The 22,232-nt window shown below is 36.0% G+C and overlaps 1 protein-coding gene across 1 annotated transcript in view; it reads left to right on the top strand.

The window, feature by feature from the left end:
- The window catches only part of Thsd7a (thrombospondin type 1 domain containing 7A), a 411,960-nt gene that overhangs the window by 351,548 nt on the left and 38,180 nt on the right, over positions 1-22,232 (top strand). Inside the window, exons 12-13 of the mRNA XM_048448971.3 lie at positions 11,063-11,257; positions 12,921-13,184. Of these exons, the coding sequence (XP_048304928.3) occupies positions 11,063-11,257; positions 12,921-13,184 (459 nt within the window). The remainder of the gene's footprint in view (positions 1-11,062; positions 11,258-12,920; positions 13,185-22,232) is intronic.

Below are 22,232 nucleotides of genomic sequence, written 5' to 3'. Positions count from 1 at the left end.
ATAGTCACAACTTCTATTACTACTATAATCAGTAGCAACAGACAGTTCTATTTTGTCCTTAGCCCAAATTTCCAAATTATGGCCATCAGTGAAGAAGCCCACTTAATGGTACTAGAAAGGAAGGCTCCAAAATCTATTATACTAAAAAATATCTCCCTTTAGAATTGAATAGCAGTAATATTTAGGAAATATGAGAATATAGTGGTGGCTTTCTGAACTCCAACAGTAAAGTTTTAAAGGGAAAAATAAATAAAGATAAGACTTGAAAATTCAGAGAATGTGGAAGAAAAGAATCAGAAACAGTCCTAGGTTTTTGCAATTCTTCTCTCTAATGATGAATCATATCACAGCTAGATGTTAATTTCTGGCTTTGTTTTGTGTAATAAATAAGCACATCACAGCACATCACTTGCTAGGTCCCGTTATGATTCAATTTTTCTCAGAAGACACGAGCTTTCGCATCACTAAAAAAGTATAATAGATTACATTAATAGATTCTCTCCTATACCCCATGGCAGCTTCGGACAAAAACTTTCTTTAAACATAATATGTGATCCTCTAGAAATCTAATAGTCTTTTGTAAAATAAATAAACAATCAGTGGTGTGCTGTGGTTGCTATAACGTATACCACAAGTTCAAAGTGCTAAGCAGCCCAATTTCTGACGAAGTCTTTTTTTTTTCTGGCCGTCAGAGAGCATTGTCCCTGTAACTTATGGAATAGAGAAAGAAAGAGATAGAAAGATGGAGACAGAGAGGCAGAGACAGGATGGGCAGAGAGGCATGTGAACATGGAGGGGAAGTTCTCTCTAGTATCATTTTATAAGAACATCAATCCCATCATAAGAGATCATTCCTTTGTGAACAGATCTGACCCTGATTATCTACACAAGTTTTCATCTCATGACTCCATTACACTGGGAGTAGAGCCGAAATCTGTGAATTTTTGAGAAACACAGCTCAGGCCATATCATCAACGTCTTAAACTTTCTATCACGACACAAGGGTCTACAAGTCTGTTAAATTGAACTTTCTCAAAAAAACTGACTAAACAGGGTAATACCAGTCCCTAAAGCCAATGTAAATTCGTGAATAGTATTCAATATAATAATGATTGGATAAACAAGCATTTGTTAAATATATGTCACACTACTCATATTGTTTCATGTTATTTTCCAGTGAAGAGAATAAAAATATCTAGATAATTTCATATAGTGCGAAATATTCTAAAGCATATATGATTTGACTTTCAAGGCAAATTAGCAATGAGTATATTATTATTGGATATGCCCAGCAACGTCAGAAAATTTGAAGGAAAATATCAGAGATAACTATTGCCATAAGGTACTGAAAGAGAAAATTACATTTAAACACAGGAAGACTCAAGGAAAAGAACATGATAGAAAATCTATACACTTAAGGGCAGAGTATTGGTTGGTTTCTCTGGGGATTCTCCAAATGCATTTGAGGCAGACAGACATTCCTCAGGGACTGGAACACTAGGAGAAAAAGAATGGATTATTTTTTCAATTAAAATCTAAAACAAAGACAGAAGTAGTGAATTATCTAATGCCTTAAAAACAAAAAAGAAAGAAAAAAAGAGATTTTAAAGAAATGATTAACAAGATTTGGTGATGTTAAAACAACATGCCATAGAGCTGCAGCCTGTGCTGTCTGAACCTCTATTCACCCTCCTGCTGTCCAGATGCTGTTTAGAAGATGAAGTCACTGCTTTACCAGGTCAATACATGTTAAATCATAGTCATATTTAAGGGTAAAGTTATCACTGGACTTGCATTAGAAATAAAACATAGGGCTCCTAACTGTGATAATTTTGGGTAGCCCACACCTGGGTTTAGATCTCATGCTCTCTTCTCCTGACTGCATGACAAATCCTCAAATTTCTCCACCAATTAATTCCCAATTCCTCAGATACCTCAGATCAACCAGCACTAGCTCTTAGCCACATGTAGCCAGTGTCTATACAGGCACCAAAGTTTTGGACTTGTAGTTCTCCATGTCTTGTTTCACCAGCCATCAGAGCAGACGTGGTGGCCCAGGTTACAGTGAGATTAGGTGGCATCCGAAGTGAGAAGATCACAGAAAGGCTGATTGGCTGTCAGTATCCAATCTAGACTGAGCAAGGGCCTATAGATAATAATCAGAGGCTAGAAAATAAAGATATGGGATACTAGAAAAGATCAAAGGCCCCGGTCAGACTGGAAGCCTCTCTTCAAAACCATCAGAGGGATTAGTCTTTGGAGACCAATGGATTCTACAAAACCAGAAAGTTTGAGGAACACTCAGGATTACTATTCCTTATGGTTGGACAATCTCAGTACAGTACTGGTATACCTGGAACCAGGGTCGAAATACATTCTTAGGTCAAGGGACTGGGCCGGGCTGGGGATTCAGAGTCTAGACATGAAAAGAAAGCTGAAGGCTGAGCCCTCTTACCCTTACCGGGGCTGAGAGGATTCCTCAATGGCATGGACAGCAACAGTGCTATGCAAACATCTAAAATACAGCCTCCTGTGGGGTCACGGATGGCAGCACAGTGTCTGAGTCAGTGAGACCACAGATCAAAGGTACAGAGACAGGAGAAGCAGGGCACCTCTGGAGAAGAGAAAGCCAAAAAGTTCTAAGGTCAATGAACACTAAAAAAAAAAAAAAATACTAGTAATCACCTGTTTCAGGTTGTTTTCTTGTTTTTTCTCAACAGTTGTTCTAAGGAAAAAGAGCAGCTTCTGTTATTCAAATATCAGTATGAAATTCTGGGCTTTGTTATTTATTATACATCAGTGAAAGAGAATGGTACAAAAGTCATAAAAATTAGATATAAATCTTTCATAGAAATAATTTCAAAGTATTTTTAGTTCAATATCCACATTGATCCCTATGATATCTCCTGTCAGAGATACTTTATGTAATCATGACTAAATCTAAATAATTTGTGGAATGTGAGATAAAAATATTTAACTGCACAATGTTGCTTTTTATGAACAAATGTGCTTAAATCTTGGATTTCATTGTGTTGAGCCCTATCCTTTGCCTATGACACTTGTCCATTTTATTCTTTTTTTAAAAAAAAATAGTTTCTAGAAGTATTTTAAAGTTCAGCTTAGATCAGATATCTGAGTCAGTTTATTTCAGCAAAACATATTACTCTATTCATTTACAAACAGAGAATATAAACAGAAAATAACTAAGTGAAAAAAAAGAGGGAATGTTGCTTTAAGGAAACTTACGTGTTAGAGGTTTTTTCTCTTTTTTTATTAATTTTTATCGAGCTCTACATTTTCTTTGCTCTCCTCCTCCCTTCTCCCCTCCCATGTATGTCTCTCTTAGGGTCCTCACTGTTGTCCAAGTTCTCTGGGATTGCAATTTGTGGGCTGGTTTTCTTTGCTTTATGTTTAAAAACCACTTATGAGTGAGTTTTAAGGCCTTCTTTGGACTGATTGTACTTATTGACTGCTTCCTAAGTTTTCTACTCTTCACTTTTATAACTGTCATTCAAAGCTTTGATAATGATTTCCATTTTCAAGTGCTTTCTCCTGATATTCTATGAATCTCAGCATCTTTTTTTTTTTTTTTTGGACATTCCGATTCACTCTTCTAGTCCTCCAAGACCGTTGTTATCAACTGTTTGCCAGTATTTGGCATTTTTCAAACAGCTGCTCATAAAATACACGTGGCACCATTCTGTGACCATGCTTGCTCCTAGATCCAGGCGTGGCCATGCAGTTAGCTAAACCTTCCGGAATCTCTTATCCCAACTGGCTGAACTAGATCTGAGCTAATCTTCTGGGAGTTGACATTTTTTCCCAGTAAGAGGGGTGGATTTTTTTACACACATTATCTGCATCAATGACATAGGGATCATTGGAAACTATTTAAGAGTAATTTTTAAAAAGAGGTGGTTTCTTTTTCCTTTCTGACAGGCTTGTGTTCACAAATTATAATTAGAAAGTATAATTTAGCAACTATGTTAGTGAAAATCTCTTTGCTACAAAGAAAGACCAGGATCATTATATCTACCTAGGAAACAACTGGGAAGCTCTTGCATTATTTATAGGCTGGATCTAAGCACAATTAGGTCTCTTGGTAACAAGCTCTTATTCATGCTAAGCCTTTTCTATTTTGTTTTTTATATGGATTCATTCCCATTGTTGCCATTTGTTCATAAAACTATGAGAAAAAAACTCATGCACTCAACTTACCAGCTGAGCATATGATGTCTGGATGTCACTATTGTGGTAGGATACAACACGTTTATACCTAACTCAATGTAATAAATAAGGTTTCACAGCCTCTTGACCTCTTTGTTACACATAATTCAGCAGTTTTCATTACATCAAGATATAGATTCTGCTTCCTGTAAGGAACTGTACGCACATTTTAGATTTAGCAATTTCTTTCACTCTGATTAGTTAAGCAAAACGACAGCACAGACTTACATACTGCAGAGTAATACACAATCTAGTTGAATTTCCCACTTTAGTGCAACCTGAATAAGAGCGGAGTTTCTACCTCTTCAAGAAAATGAAGGTGAGTAGGGACACTTTCGTGTTGTTAGATTTTCTGACTCCAAGTTCTGTCAGTAACTTAATCTGATACTCATATCAGCGTGTACCCATCTCCAACTGCTGTTAACAGTGCTATTTCTATTTTTTCTCATTTCTTGAGTCTTCAATATTTTTCTATTTAAAACACAGTTTCTGGGGCTGATGGCTCATCAATTAGGAACATGGGCTACAGGTGCTTTTGTTTGCTTGTTTTTGTTTTTGTTTCTGAGACAGGGTCTTCCTGTGTAGCCCTGAGTATCTAGAAACTCACCATGTAGACAAAGTTGGCCTTCAATTCACAAAGATGTACCTGTTTCTGTCTCCTGAGTACTATGATTAAAATTGGGCGTACCGTGCCTTACTAGCTTCTACCACTTTTGTAGAAGACCTTGGTTAAATTCCCAACATCTGTATTAGACCGACTCTTTCTCCGAGGGACCCAGTACCCTCTTTACCACCTCTGTGGGCAGCTGCTCTGGTGCTTGCATACTCCTAACATGGAAGCACACATCATGTAACTTAAAATAAATATAAAACATAGTTCAGAGATAGTCACACAAAAATATTCGGAAATTAGTTATTCAATTTATTAGACTTTGACACTTAAATTTGGAAGATGTTTTAAAAACACACAAAAATGGGGAGAGCAGAATGAATATTCACAGTGTGGCTATCATTTATTCAGCATAATAGGATTTAGATATGTTACCATCTTGGTCTCCTGTCATTCCCTGCACACTGCAAAATAATTTTCCTGGAGTATTTAAAGCAACACCTAGATGAGATACTTATTTCCTATAGACACTTTATTCTTTTCTAATATGATATGATATAATAAATGATACTATTACTTCAAATATAATTAATAATAATTTAATGTTGTCTAATATATAGTACATATTTAATTTTCCCCTATGATCTCAAAAATATCTACATACCTAGGCTAGGGAGATGGCTCAGCATGTATGGCACTTTCCATACAAGCACAGGACCTGAATGTTCATATCCATAACACATGTAAGTTGAATACAATAGTGCAAGCTGTAATTCCAAGGCAGCAGCGCCGAGAGGGGAGGCAGAAACGGGAGAACCTCTGAAAGTTTATGGGCCAAGTAGGCTGATCCAAACATCTGTGAAAACCAGAAGCCTGCCTTGGCTTCAAGCAGGAGGAATGTAAACATCACTCTGAGGATACTTTCTGAACTCCATACATGCACGGTGACATGTGCATGCCTATATTCACAGACATACTATTTTCACAGAAACACACAGAGACATGTAAACACACACACTTCATGCACACACATTCTACACACTCATAAAAATGATTACACACTGTTTTTTTCAAATTTGTACCCCTAAGGTCTGCAAATTTTCTTTGATTAGTGTATCCTTATGAATTATCTTGATCTAATCCCACTTTGAGTTGTTTTTCTTATAGCCTTTATTTGCTGAAGAAACTGAATTTCTTATTTGCTTTTATAATATTTTATAATTTCATAATATTACCTGAATCTTGATGCTTGCCTAAGGTTATTCATCTTTTAGTCCATAGTTATTCATACGTGTGTCTCTCATGCTTTTACCCAGCTAGAGTCATTTAATTTTACAACACATAAAACTTGCTGTGATATCTATATCTTTATATTTTATAAATGAAGTAATGAATATAGTCAACATACTTCAAGGTCTGTTATTTCCCTTTAAAATAATTATTTTGATTGTTGATAATCTCACCAAGAAGATTTTGTGATCCACTATTCATAGTATAACATTATTTCAACCCATCTTCCTAATAAGGCCTCAACACAAAGGAGAATCTACACAATCATTATACATGAAGACAGATGCAAATACAAGCACAATTGCTTGGGTTTGTGTAGCTTGCTGAAATGCCAGCAAACCAAGTTGGTATGCTTCACTTATGGTACAATTAAAACCATCCTATTTTCAAGGGCTTACAAATGATTTTTAAGGTTTACAAAGTTGAGAGACCAGATGGTTCCCTTTCCAAACATTTATATTTTCCACACCCAGTGGCAGGAAGTTCACTTTAGATTGCATTTCTATGTTTGAATTGTTGTGTTTCCTCTAAGTTAGAATACAAACAGACTAAGATGTATGATAAATTTTCAATATATTGTACAAACGGTGTTCTTGTTCTTGTTTGAATAGCATTGTGTGATTCATTCCAAAAGCACACTGTTGAAAATCCCAGATAAGGGAAGTGGAGTGCTGAGCAGATTTCTAAAAACACCTATGAAAATTTTGCACATTTGTTTTCCATTTCAGCTAACTGAAGCACTAACAAAATTTTATGCCAGGCCTGACCTGTGTATGAGGAAATAACCATTGGATTTTTGTGAAGAGTATATTTATCAACAGTGTTAATTTATTTATATAATTATGTTGGTAGTGAAGTCATTTTTATTTTCTTTTTTTTTCTTTTTTTTTTTTTTTAACCCAAGCTGAATCGTTTAATAATCCTTTTTTTGGGTGACGGTCTCCAGAGTACTGTCCTTGCTTCTTTGGTCTGGCATTCTGACAGAAAGTGGTCTCTGGCATCGTGCTTACAATTACACATCACTGCCCACAGCAGCACTCATTAATGACTCTAGTGAACAAAGCACCTTGTAAATAAGGTAGTGTGGGCATTTTCCTTTTGACACCACAATGTGATGTTACACAGAGTAATCCCGAAACAAGACCTGAGAGAGAGAGAGAGAGAGAGAGAGAGATAGGCTGAGATCCTCATGGAGAACCCAATACAACTTTAGCAACTTTCTCAAAAGATTTATATTTGAGCCTTCATTTCAGAGGGAAATGTTCATTTCAATTTGAAGACCATCTACTTTATTTTTAGAATCCTTAATTTTAGTTACAAATACTACAGAAGAATTCTAATATGGTCACCCATCTAATATTCCTAATTAACCATTCTTGGAGGTTCTACATATCCTAGGTAGTAAAATGTCAAATATTTTCATTTCTCAAATCTTTCTTTTGAGTATTTCTGGGGCAACTTGGCCAATAAAATATAGCAACTTGCTGGGTTTGTGTTGTGTAAGTGGTTGTTCCTGTTTGCAAATGGCAGGAATAAAGAGAAGTGTGAAGTCCCATCAGGACATTCCACCTCTATAGTGCTACAGACGACTTTCCTTCAAAATAAATGGATGCTCACACTGATCCATACCTGTACAAGTCTAGATAAAACTTTCTCAAGAGAACAATAACTTGTTTAGAGTCCCAGATCCTCTCACCAGTTTTTTCCAAAGCTTGACTTAGTGCAAGAGTTACTGAGTACCAGAGAAGCTTCTATCTTACCCACTAATCTGGCCAGAACTCTTGTGTCTTGAATACTGAACAGCTTTCAAAGTGCTTTCTTTCTTTTTTATCAAGATTTTTTTAATTGTTTTTAGTGAGCTATATATTTTTCTCTGATACCTTCTTTCTTATTCTCCCCCCTTCTCCCCTTTTCCATGATTCCAATGCTTCCAATTTACTCAGGAGATCTAATCTTTTTTTTTACTTCCCATGTAGATTAGATCCGTGTATGTCTCTCTTAGGGTCCTCTTTGTTGTCTAGATTCTCTGGGATTGTGGATTATAGGCTGATTTTTCTTTGTTTTATGAATGAGTGAGTATTTATGATATTTGTCTTTCTGGGTCTGTGTTACCTCACTCAGTATGATCCATCCATTTGCGCACAAATTTCACGATGTCATTTTTCTGCTGTGTACACTACATTCTGTAAATATACCACATCTTCTTTGCCCATTAATTGGTTCAAAGGCATTAAGATTGTTTCCAGATTCTAGCTATGACAAATAATGCTGCTATGAACAGAGTTGAGCATATGTCCCTGTGGTATGATTGAGCATTCTTGGGTATATACCCAAAAGTGATATTGCTGGGTCTTGAAGTAAGTTGTTTCCTAATTTTCTGAGAAATTGCCATACTGATATTCAAAGCTTTACCAGTATGCACTCCAACCAGCAATGTAGAAATGTTCCCTTTACCCCACATCCTCTCCAGGTTAAGCTGTCATCAGTGTTTTTGATCTTGGCCATTCTACAAGTATAGGATGAAATCACAGAGTTGTTTTGATTTGCATTTCTCTGATGGCTAAGGATGTTGAGCATTTCCTTTAGTGTCTTTCAGGCATTTTAGTTTATCAAGAATTTTTTAAATATAGACTTTTCTCATATTAAATAGCTATCCCTGTTCCCACTCCCTCCCCTCCTCCAATTTCCCCCATTGTCCTCCAACCCTGCTCCCTTACCCACTCCTCAGAAAGGGTAAAAGTTCTCATGGGGAGTCAACAAAGTCTGACATTTCACTTTGAAGCATGACCAAGGTCCTCCCCCTAGATTGAGCAAGGTTCTTATTTCTTGACCACAGTAAAGACACCCCTTGGATAAAGCCAAGAATCAACATTTTCCAGATGCTTCTGCTACATGCAATACTACATTATCTCCTAAAGCAGTAGCTTCCTTCCAGACAGCAAATTTATATCATCAGAGCTGCAAAAGAATTGAATACTCAGGACCATGTCCTTAGCCAATGAAATAAAAACATTTGAGCTTAGTTAGAAAGCTATATTTCAAAAGCTAATCAGCTTGTTTCACTTTTCAGCCTTACACAACCAGTACCTTAGACTTCTGTGATCAACACAGAACCGTGCCAGCCTCCCCAAAAGTGGTGAGAGTGACCTTTTGTCATCACCCTGGCTTTCACAATGCCCACCATTCCAAGCTTTATGACTTCCCAATTCAAGGACCTCTGTTCTCTTTGTACAAATTGGCTCTACAAAACTAGAGTGTACAAATGAGACTCTATTCAATGCTTAAAAATCCTGGAACTGCTCCTGCAGCCCAAACTAATCTTTCATGGATTTGTTCCACATGGTGCTCACCTTGCAGGAAGCATCTTTTCTTTCTCCAACTGTCAACTGCCTCTCTTTACATGCCCATTATTCAATGTGCACTGGTCATTTATGTCTCAGCTCACAGGTACAGAGGATTTGGCCTAATCTGGGGAGCTGTGTGCCCCAGTTGGAATTCAGGTCAACCTGAGAGATTCTTCCCTCAATTTTCTGATGATGGGATCCTGAGCAAGCTAGACAGCAGGGACATTTTCAGCCTCCACAATAGACCTGAAAGAGCCATATAAGCCAGTGTGAATGAAGTCATTTAAGATCATTTAGTGAAGATTTCAATTCATGATGAAAGTTTAATGTTTCTTTGGCTTCCTTGATAAATTAACGAATGATTTTTATAATCGATAGAGTAAAATTGTAGAGAAAATGGAAACTGTATCATTTTATCTTTTTTCTTAAGATCAGTTACATAAAATGCAATATTGTCTATCCATGTTTCGTGTCTAATAAAACTGCTTCTTGCTTTAAATAAACCACTGAAGCAATATCTTGAAAGGAATCACTTTGTAAATAAAAATTGTTTGATCATCTCTAAAGTCCTTACATAGTCATGAGAATTCTACTAGTGACATGCTACCTTAAGCTTGCTAAAAGTTTCCAAATTTAGTTTTAAATTCAGAATTAATATTTCTGTGATGTGATAAACTTGAGATCAGAAGTCACGCAGGGCTTTGATAATTCCTATTAGTCACTCAGGAGACCCCTCAGTACACTCTCGTTGTTGAAGACAATGGTGCTTTCTATGCTAATATGGCTGTAAGATAAGTTCATAAGCATGCTCCTCCACCTCAGTTTACTAAGAAATGGGTATTCACTGGGACCTTTGTAGATAGAAATTTTAGACTGTTTGATGTCCTAAACAACACTGAAGTCATCTGAGATACTTCTGGCACTGCGGCAAATACTCCATGATCAACACAAACGAGATTCATTTCCATGAGTTTATGGTAAAACTAATTTTTAAACAGAACCCACATGCAAAATGGATTTATATCATTCATAGACTTTAGTAAAATTTGTTAAATGCCACTCGTGTGTGTGTGTGTGTGTGTGTGTGTGTGTGTGTGTGTTATGGTATGTTTTCCTGTTTCACAACAGCCAATGAAGTCTATATATTATTTTAAGGATATACAAGTGTTGGGGAAATGCTCTAGTGAGTGATACAGTATAAGCGTGAGGATATTAGCTGATTCCCAGCACCCACAGAAAAGCAGGGTGCAGTCGAGCATGACTATATTCCAGTGCTAGGAGGCAAATGCCAGAGGATACTCAGGATTTGTAGCCAGCCAGACAATGGTTGACCTCCAGGTTCTGTGAGAGGCCCTGTGTCAAGAATAAGCAGAGAGAGGCAGAAAATGGCACTCAGTGTCAAACTCTGACTTCCAAATGTACTCACAGTGCATCGAACACACACACACAAACTTCTACATCTACTGTGATTCTTGGTAATACTCTAACAACATTTCTTCTGTAAACTGGGAATTAGAAGAGGATTCCTCATTTGTGAAAATGCTTTTAATTTCTAAATTATAGAGTAATTAGACACATGCTTTTCTTTTAGCCATTACTTGTCGAAAGCAAGATGGAGGACAGGCTAGCATCCAGGAGTGCCTCCAGCATGCAGGCCCTGTGCCAGCCCTAACACAGGCTTGCCAGATCCCATGCCAAGATGACTGTCAATTTACCAGCTGGTCCAAGTTTTCCTCATGCAATGGAGACTGTGGTGCCGTTAGGACCAGAAAGCGTGCTATTGTTGGTAAGAATAACTGGGATGCTAAAGGAAGCTCTCAGCATGGCAAAAAAAAAAATACACTAAAATTCAAACCAAGAGCATTCTGACCATATTCTTTAAAACTCTTATTGTTGCTGTAGTTATACTGTGTATTTCAGTATATTGAGGTGTGTACTTTAATGAAAGGTAATAATGATAGAAGCTTATTATTGTAGAAGAAAGAATAGGCAACTTAATTCTCTACGCAGCGAAAAATAAAAACATTATTGCTGTTGTTTAAACACACACCATTAGCAGATTGTCAAGAAAGTTTGATGTGCCTGGAGCAAGGAGTAGAGGCTACCCCTTTACCATCTCAGCCTATTCTCAGGACCACAGACTCAGCGAGTAGTTTATCTCCTCTGATGAGAAATGCAACATTAATGCTGTGTCTGAAGGCTAGATTTAAATACAGTCACGGTAGTTTTAAAAAGTGGAAAAAGCAATGACAAAGCTAGCAGTTAGGAAGGCATGGCACCACACTGAAGCTGAATGCATTTGAATACACTCTCAGGGATTAAAAAAAAAGAGAAACCAAAACTGTTGACTGTTTATAGTTGTCAAATTATAAGATGAACCGAAGACTGAAGACCCTGAAAAACTGTATATATAAACTGTATATATGTATATGTATATACATATATACTAAATATATAAACTTTATATGTGTATGTGTGTATATACATACCCCACATATAAAAACAATATATGTATATATACATCATATATGTGCATATATACCACATATGTACATATATAAACCATGAATACTATATATACCACACATATGTGTGCATGTGTACCACATACATAAATCATTTATAGATGTATATGTATACATATATGTATATATATATATATCAGTGTGTGTAATTTAGAATTAAATCTGTGATTAAATCTCATAATGCACTTAAAGAATACATATGTGACAGAATTATAATTACAAATCATGGGTATTTGATATGATGTGACTAGCAGAATTAAATATATAATTTTAAAATACACATATAACTTATATATAAGGATTTTTAAGAGAGAATTTCTTTTGGTTCAAGACATTTAAAATGTCTTATTTTGATACCCAAATCTTTTTGAGTACTACTGGTATTGTCTGTAATAGTCATCAGGTATGTCAAAAAGACTACTCTTCAGAAATCTTGAAAGATACAAAATAAGAGACTGAGAAATAAGCCTTGAATCTCCATTTCTGAATTATAAACCCTTGTAACCCTGCTACCTCTTTACAGTCTGCAAAGGAAAATGCAATGCAGTGAGTTGCCTATCTCTCTGCCGCTTGTATTTTTGCATATATTAAAAGGAAAAGGTTTATGCAAATGCCACAAACTCCTGAGTCAGAACAAACAAGTGGATTTCAATCATTTCAAAGAGTGTGAAAATCAACTACAATCCTTTCTGCAAAGTGGACTATTTTTAAATGAAAAGCAAGAAAAGTTCTACTATGCAAAGTCCAAAGCATCCAATATCAGCAAAAATGTATTTAGAAATCACTTAGAAATGAAAATTATCATTTATTTATAGGCTACTATTGAATAGAATCAAAAGCAGAACACGGAAGTATAAGAATGTGAAAAATCTAAGGATGCTACAAAATAATAATGCTATTTTCCAACATAATTCTCTTCTACAGGGAAAAGTAAAAAGAAGGAAAAATGTAAAAACTCCCACTTGTACCCTCTGATTGAAACTCAGTATTGTCCTTGTGACAAGTACAACGCGCAGCCTGTGGGAAACTGGTCGGACTGTATTTTACCGGAAGGGAAGGCTGAAGTGCTGTTGGGAATGAAGGTACAAGGAGACAGCAAGGAATGTGGACAAGGATACCGTTACCAAGCGATGGCATGCTACGATCAAAATGGAAGACTTGTGGAAACATCGCGATGCAACAGCCACGGTAACCCAATGTTACTGCAGTTCTCACGTTGCTCTTTGGTAGTGGAGGTGTTACAGAGAGAAAAGGAAAGTTTGCAGAATTGTGTTCTGAATAGAAGGCTGGGCACCACATAGTCTGCCTTGTGTGTGTAACAGGACACAAAGCAACACAGTCTAGGGACTCAGAGCTGTCTGTTGAGTCCCAAGTTGGCTAGAAGCAGCATTGTGAGGCTCACATTCTTAAAATGGAAGGCAAGAATAGCTATAAAAAAAAATCCCTTGGGAAGTAGTCCCTGTTCATTCAAGAGACCCAGCAATCACTAAGTGATCTGTGAACAGAAAGGGGCTGAAAAGAGAAAAGATTTGAATTTAAAAAAATTGACGTTTTAAATGAGGGAGACTTTTAAAAGCCAAACTGGCAAACTTTGCAATATGCCCAGAATGTCGTTGCAGGAAGAGAGAGGAAAGACAAAACTCGCGAAGATCTGTCCATCTTCTGCCCACTGAGTTGAGACTAGGGTGGAAAACAAACAAACAAAACTACTTCTAGAAAACTATGCCCGCTTTTATTTTGTAAAGTAAACTGCACAGACAATAATTAAGTTGCCAAAAACTTGTAAATAGTGTCTACTTGGAGCCAGTGTGTACAATGAACCCTCAAGTTTTGATATGAATGTGTAACAGTAGCAATATATCACCACTATTCCTTAACTCTAGTAAATCTGTTGGGTTTTTTGTGTGTGTGGAATGAAGTCATTTTTGAGTGTACTAACTTGAGTCTGAGATGAAAGGTGTTTGCTAACGTTAGGCAGGGGATGTCCTACCTTGTTATAGAAACGACCCGGAAAGGATGAATTAAATCGCTAGGTGCAAGTACACAGCAGTTACCCTCCAACCTTGAGAAATAACTTCTGCGATTGAAATAAGGCTGGTCCAGTTTTATCATAAGGTCCAGAAGACAATGTAAGCTAATAGTACCGTCTCACATTTATAAATCTTCAAAGTGCTATCGTGCCGACATATTTCTTGGAGTCCCTTAAGCCTTTCCCAGCAAAGGAGCTTCTAAATTTCTTGCCCTTTTATTTTAACTTTGCCTCACAGTTCTTATTTTGTAAACCCTGAAGAGTCCACACAAGATATAAGTATTTTCAGATTAGTAAAATTGTATTGCCAAATGGATGATCTCTACATTTGAGCAACAGCTGTAAGTGAACAGGGTTTAAGCTTTGAAAATATCTGCAAAGAAAACTCACTTTGCTTCAAATAATGAAAGTTTTACCAATCAGATTCCAAAAATCTAGGTACATTTCCTATCTTAAGATGATAATGTATGAAATTTTACATAGTTATTCAATGTAATACTGAAAATTATTGGAATTGAGTTTCTTTTGGAGGTCAGGATACAAGTATTTGTTCAAATTTAATTTCTTCAATGTTCTGATTACTGAAATAATTTGAATATTACCTTGAGCTTCCAGCATGGCTTTCGTACAGTTCCCCTTCTACTGTGGTCTACCAATTAAATGCATGAGAACTTTAATAATTATATTTTAGAGTTGTATTTTTTGAGGTACTAGAGATCTAAAATAGAAGTTTGGGCATACTAGGTAGGTGTTTCACCAGAGTGGCACACATTTCTAGTGCCTAGAAAACAATTCTAAGAAAATTATAAAACTATCACAATTTGCTAGCTAAAAAGTCATATAATGAAAAGATTAAAAACAGAAATGTCATTGAAATTAGCCAAGCAAACTTCTTACCTAGTGTGATCAAGTCAAGGCATAAAGACTACAACTCTGCACACCAGGGTGGGTACAGACAGCAAAGAAATATCAGGAGGAATATGGAAGAATCTAAGAAAAACCCTTTGCCAAGATCACCATTCCACTTGAGTTCTTCAGTATCCCTGTCATTCTAATGATGACAGTGTCTCGGTCATCACCCTCATCTTCTGTGAACTCTTTTCATTTATAACAGGGACATAGCCAGTGAGGTGTCTTAACATTTACTAACACTGATCGATTCTAAGCAGCAGCTAAGGAAATTTCATTTCTGCTGACAGATTTTTGTTTTACAATTACTTGTCTGTGATGTGTGCAGTCAGTTCTGATAGTTTACAAAATGCCAACGTTGGCCACACCATTCTAGGCATATTCTGCATTGCTCTATACCTTCTCACAGTCAAGTCAACCTTCTATAAGGATGATGGATGCTGAGTTCTTTGTAGCTTGGAGAGAAACTGTCTTCCTGCTTCAATTTAAGCATAAAGTTGACCCCTATGTGTATAAAGTACAATGATATTAACCTCTTACTCAATTCTAACTAGCCTTGGGGCAATTCTCTTTAATCACAGCTGTCCATCTTCTGTGACTTATGTTATCAGTAATTACAATGTTATGCAACTCGACTTTCCCCGGTTTAATTGTATGTTCTTTTAGACGATTTCCCATGGGGTCACCCTTTTTTAATTTCCTAACCTTGGGGCTTGGTTTTATTGCCCGAGCTTTGGCTTTCATACAAGGATAGACTCTAGGCTGAAAAATGCTACAGTTATATCCCTACAATTAGATCTTATAAAATAGTTTCTGCTCAGTACACATAAACTTTTTGTCTTTTAATAAGATCAGATTCCAATGTGAAGTGTAGTGCTACATAAGTTTCTATTCTTTCCATTTTGAAATGTAAAACAATTATGCTATTTAACCCTACTATTTAAGGGAATCTCAAGGATAACTTGGTTTATTCAAGAGATATATATATATGTGTGTGTGTGTGTGTGTGTGTGTGTGTGTGTGTGTGTGTGTGTGTATACATATATATATATATTCTTTTCATTCATGTGTAGTGATAAAATTTTATTATGCAACTCTTAAGCCAACCCAACACTATAAAATCCCACATTTGGTACTTCAAAGACATGTATCACCTTACAAATATACCATATATTTTGTCTATTACACTTATTACATGTGTTTTCATCTATCACCATGCATGAACACATTTTCTAGGATGCTTGAGACACAGACATATTCTTAACCTCTGGAGGAGTTGATGCATGATAAATATTTGCAGAACATATGAATGAATGAAATACTAGAGAGAGTTTTCCAACATAAAAATAGTTGGTTCCTGGTGTGCTTACAGTTGTCCAGGACCACTATGACACTTTCTTTATTCTTACTACCTTCCCTGTGCAACACAACGGATCATTGAAAATTATTGTGATCTTTGGAACAAATAAGAGCTATATGTGCAGCCAAATGTCTATATGATTCTAATCAGATGTCCAAGTTCCAATTTCCTCATGGAAAATCAAATTTTATGGGTCAATATGCCTTTAGCATTTTATTATGGTATTTTTATGAATAAATAAGAAAACTCTTAAAATCATAAAAATAGCATAACTCTGTTTATCTGTCAAAACTCCTCACAATATATCTGTCAAAGCATTGAAAGGAGAAAGTGATTTCAGCTCTGCTGTAGAAGGAAGAGAGGACTCCAGGTTATATGCTGCTCTGTTTGCAAACAGAGCACAAATTGCCTTAAATGTATTAGTCACATGTTACTTGGAGAATTCAATATTCATGACTCAATAACTCTCTAACCTCTCTTTACCATGTGATGTCATGCTGACATTCAGAACCTACATGCTTTGTGGATCACATAGTACACTTTCTTTTTTTTTCTTTAGATTTGCTTTCTATCACCTCAAAGATGAAGTTGTGAACAATTTCTCTAACACCCCACTAGTGTGGTGTTTATTTCCTCCTAATACTAATTTTGGAAAGGGGCAATTTGTATTAAATTATTCCTGCTTTCTCTCTTTGCCTACTATGCTAACAAATAATAAAAAACATAGATGTTACTCAGCATTCAGGGGCTTTAACAGTAGATTTTGTAAGCACCTATAAGATTCACAGCATACCCATTCAAGTTTGATATTTTGCACAGATCTAATCTGAGAAGTTGTGTTTTATGTTACATCTAACACTCAAAATGTGACTGATAAAAATAATTGTGAATGTGGATAGAATAGATTTTTCAGATAGGAAACATGTCCACTCAGCACAAAGTAACTGAAATGTGTTTCGTTTGTGTCGGGATTATGGAGTGGGGGGATGTAGGTTTACTATTAAAAGTTGATTAGAAGCTAAATTAAATAAGAAGCTGTTTCCTGTCGTGGCAGTTGCTTGTAGCCTGGGAAGCATGTATTTCATTATATAAGGCAGAGGAGTCAATGAAGAGAGTTTTATAAACAAACTGGAATGGAATTCTAATATTTCCAAAAAGTCTTTTCAGTTGCTACAATTTATTTAATGTCTAATCCAATTCACAACTTATAATTTCTCATTTGAGATCACACATACCACTAGTATTGCCTTATACAGTTATCCAAAAATTGAGTATTTTTCTGCTTTTCAAATGTGAAAAAGAAGGCAGATTGTATGCATCTGACTTTTCCTGAGATAAATGGCTGCAAATCTGAAGAACCAGAGAAATAGGTAATTGCTGTAGAGACCTAACACAAAGAGAAAATAATGATGCATGTACTGATTTAAGATAGATGTCTTCTCAGCTGCAAACCTCCAGGACTCCCTGTGGCCCCAACCTGGAGGTGAGGAGCCCCACCATAGGGGTGAAGAGCAAAAGACTTTGGGAATCCCCACAACTACAGCTCAAGGCACGTGTGACAGAAAAAAACAGCTGTCCTTGCAGTTTAGTTTTGTATGCTTGTTCCTCTGTCTTAGCTGAAGTTTCTATTGCTGTGATGAAACACCATGATCAAACCAACCTTACACATCTACAACATAGTTCATCATCAAAGGAAGTCAGGACAGGAACCTAGAGGCAGGAGCAGATTTAAAGCCTTGAAGGAATGTTGCTTACTGGCTTGCTTCCCAGGGCTTACTCAACCTACTTTCTTAGAGAACCCAGGACCGCCAGCACTGGATGGCACCACCCATAATGGACTAGAGTCTCCCCCATGAATCTCTAATTAAACATAAGGCAAAGAAAGCTATCCTAAAAAACCACAATCCCAGAGAACTTAGACAACACTGGGGACACTAAGAGAGACTTACATAGATCTAATCTACATGGGAAGTAGAAAAAGACAAGATCTCCTGAGTAAATTTTTGAGCATGGGGACCTTGGCTGAGGGCTGAAGGGGGAAAGGAAGAGGTGGAAAGGGAGCAGAGAAAAATGTAGAGCTCAATAAAAATCAATAATAATAAAAAAAGAAAAATTTGAGTGATTAAAAAAAAAGAAAAGAAAATGCACTACAGTCTTGCTTTTACAGACCTGTCACATGGAGACATTTTCTCAGTTGAGGTACTCTCCTCTCTGATGACTCTAACTTGTGTCCTGAAGATATAAAAGTAGCCAGCACATTTTCACACTTCAACTTATTTTCCTACTTAATAATATTGTTCTTAAAATGGTTTCACAGAGTTACCCAGGCTTTGTTGTCCAGGGTAGTCTTTAATATCTTCCATGTTTGTTTGGATTTGGTTTCTGGTTTTAGAATTAACATGGTGCTCCTTAGAATAAATTTACAGCTGAGAACAATTGTCTATGTCCAATAATAAAGCAAGTGTAGAAAAACTACCCGTGGTTTCTGACACTGTATTTTAATCCTCTTCCTGTTAACCTTTGACCTCTGATAGTTTCTAATGTCAGTCAAAGGGAGCAAAGGGACCTCATATGAACTATATGAAGTGATAGTATAGATAACATCCAAATAGTTTTTTGATTAATTGATTGATTGTGTGTATGTGGCGGGAAGCATGTGGCACAATATTCATGGAAGTCAAAGGACAGGAGTTATCTTTGTCTAGGAGTGGGTTATCTTCCTCATCATATGGGCTTCAGAAATAAAACTTAGGTCTTCAGGACTAGAGACAAGTACCCACTCCTCTCTGACCCCATGGAAGCTTTCTGCTGTAAGCAGAGAATTATTCAGCACTTTTTTTTTTTGAATCACAGTCGTGAACTATGTGGAACTGTTTGTGTGAGTTTAGACATAGAACTCTACTCTGTAAGTACGTGGATACATAAAGGAATCTAGATATATTTAGTCATTGAATAGACAAGGTATAGAACTAACGTAAGAAATCCCCCAGTTTTTCTTAAATGCTCAAGATTTCTGAGAATGTGTTTAAGTACATAGAAAATATGTGTACTTATCTAAAGCAAACAGATAAAATCAAAATGGTATTTGTCATGGGTACTTCACCATGATAATTAATTTCACAATATTGATTCACAACTTTTCATCTAATATATGAGCCTGTAAAGAACACTTAAATATTGGAGTTTAGATAATATATGTTATAGTTTGGTTTTCTGTAAATTATCAAATCACAAGTTTGGAATATATAATTTACAAAATAATGTTTTCTTGTTTCCCCAGTCCCTGATAAAGAGCCTAGTTAAATTACTCTGTTCTTGGTTGCAGTGATAAGCAGATAATTTATGTATATTAGGTAGAAGATATTTTTGAAGTTTTTTAGACCAATCCTAATGTTTCAGATACTGCACTGGAGTTACTCATTCACGGAGGTGTAAATCACACAAACCAATACTTACTATGTGCTTTCAGAATGACTTATTTAATCACCTACAGTGCACCTTTCAGGAACATAATTTACTAATTGTGAAGGTTGTTGACAGCTTCTTTATCTGCATGTTCATAACTCAAATGAATGCGGTGATTGCATATGTCTCGGAGGCAGTATGTCCTGTAGTTGCCCCTTGAAACTTGCTAGCATTTTTTTGTTTTTTTCTAACTGAAGCAGCATGCAGAACATATAAAGGCTTCTGAAAACATATGATCAGAATTCTCAGCTTGATTTTCTTGAGTAGGAGAATAGGTTTTGAATTGCTGAAATTTTAACATCTTAAACATGAAGTCATTTATTGTGTTTTAGCATTCCTCAGAAACCATCAATTGCTCTAAGTTGCCAGCAATCTATTTAGCCTTAAAATGCTTGAAATGTTCCATGTCCTGTGATTGTTTGATGTTAATTGCTCTCAAAAATGATCTTAGCAGCACAGGCAAGGGAATGCTTATCTGGCAGTTCACTGGTAGCATTCAAGGTTTTAATAGTGCTAGGTAAACACAACAGGCAATTATTGAATGTGGCTACACATTGGGAAATAAAAACAAGAGATTGAAAGCATAGTCTTCTGTTGTTTTGCCTTTATCTTATTTCCTAAATTGTGCATTTTAAAAGTTTAGTAGATATGTGTTTTTAAAAATATTTTCTGGATTATTCTATTGAGAAATCAGATGTAAAACCTTCTTCTGCAGTGACACACAATAAATCAGTCTGAAGTCAAACACCTTAAATCTTTTCAGAACAAAGGATCTAGGCTTTAAAAGGTTTCCACCCAAAACACTCAAAGTGGCTTTTTTTACACACCTCAAACCACAGTTAAAATCAACAAAGTCAGTCAGTGCAACTTATTAAAAGAATAACTACACTTTTAAAAATGCTATGAAGTACCCCATTGGGTTTTTTGTTGTTGTTGTTAGACGTTCTTCTAGATCGTTATGAATACATCAGATTCCTTTTTCAGAATCAAGAATATATTCAAAATAGTATGGTGACCTTCTGCCTGTCTGTAACAGTCTATGACTTTTATAACCTTGCCAGGTACATCGGAACACTTATCCTTTGGAAATTTTTACTGTTCTTTCCTCTTTATTTCAAATTTGTGATTGCATTTTTAAATTGCTTTACACTTCTCTTACAATGAAGTGATATAAAGTAATGCCCCAACACATTCTTCTCTCCTTGGAATATAATTACCAAAGTATATACTTAACTTACCAAAATACATGTTCTGAAATAGTCATAGCAGATGTATTCATATTAACTTTATATTTTAAACTACTTTAATGCTCACCAACCAATACAATGAAAAATTGAGACAAAACACATTCACACAATAAAATGTATCTCCAACAGCATATAGAATATGGAAGAATCTCACAATGTAATAGAGTGAAAAAGGCTACAAATCAGCATAGACTGTGGGTTTATTAGCTGTGAAAGAGTAACCCTGAAAATAAAGGAGGAGGGGTTCATTTTGGTTCAGTTTTAGAGTTGACAATGCCTATATAAGTAACTTTGCAGTTTCTGTCCTGAGGATACGCGGAACGTGCTGGAAAGTTATAGTGGGTCTGTATTCTCCTGATTGCAGCCCAAGAGGGTAGAAGAGAAATCAATATGTCAAATACACTTGTTAACAGCACACCTAGATCTTATCCCCTGTTACCATCATTTCCCAATAACACCATAAAATTAGGAATCATTGATGACTGATTTGTTGATAAATTTAGAACCCACCTGTTACAATCACTTCTGAGTGGTTGACTCCACAAACTGGGAACAATGCTCAACATATGAGGACATTCTGGGGACCCTTAATATCTAAACCACATTCTCTATAATTCTAATTACATGCAGCTTTTAAAAATAAAACTATTCTGCACTCTAAGAAGTCAAGATAGTAAACATTATTTAAAATATATGCCATAAGTCTGTACCTCCTCCAGACTTTCTGGGTGTCACCAGCATCTTACCAGTGGTGCTTGCATCAACTCCTATGCATGCAAATGAGTGCAAGCAAAACTGATGCAAGCTTGGGAAGCTCGGTGACCTGCGTCCCTGTCAATATCTCAGCTGGAGGTACATTCTGATTATGTTGAAGCAACCAGAGGAAGTATACAAAGAAATTCTGCATATTACTTCTAAAAAATTACATATGCATTGATTATTATTTCACTAAATTTTTTTAGTTTAAAAAAAGAGGTGAGGTGAATGAACATAACAATTCATGCTCATTTTGAAAAGTCAGATTCTGCAGTAAACACTTTGTGTGATGGTCTGTAATAGAAGAAGGCTATACTCTTGAAACATTTTAAACAAGTTATGAGGTAAAGTTAGAGAGTGTTATAGAAAATATAGTCAACATTTTGGTATTGTTTCAATCAAACATGATTTGGAAATAAAGTTATATACTAAACCTGCCACTTAATTTAAAGGTGATCTGATTTTTCTGT

The sequence above is a fragment of the Myodes glareolus genome, chromosome 25 (assembly GCF_982192425.1).
Source record: "Myodes glareolus chromosome 25, mMyoGla1.1, whole genome shotgun sequence".
NCBI classification, from domain to species: domain Eukaryota; kingdom Metazoa; phylum Chordata; class Mammalia; order Rodentia; family Cricetidae; genus Myodes; species Myodes glareolus.
Note: the sequence above shows the minus strand (reverse complement) of the source record. Positions and strands in the feature narration are given on the sequence as shown.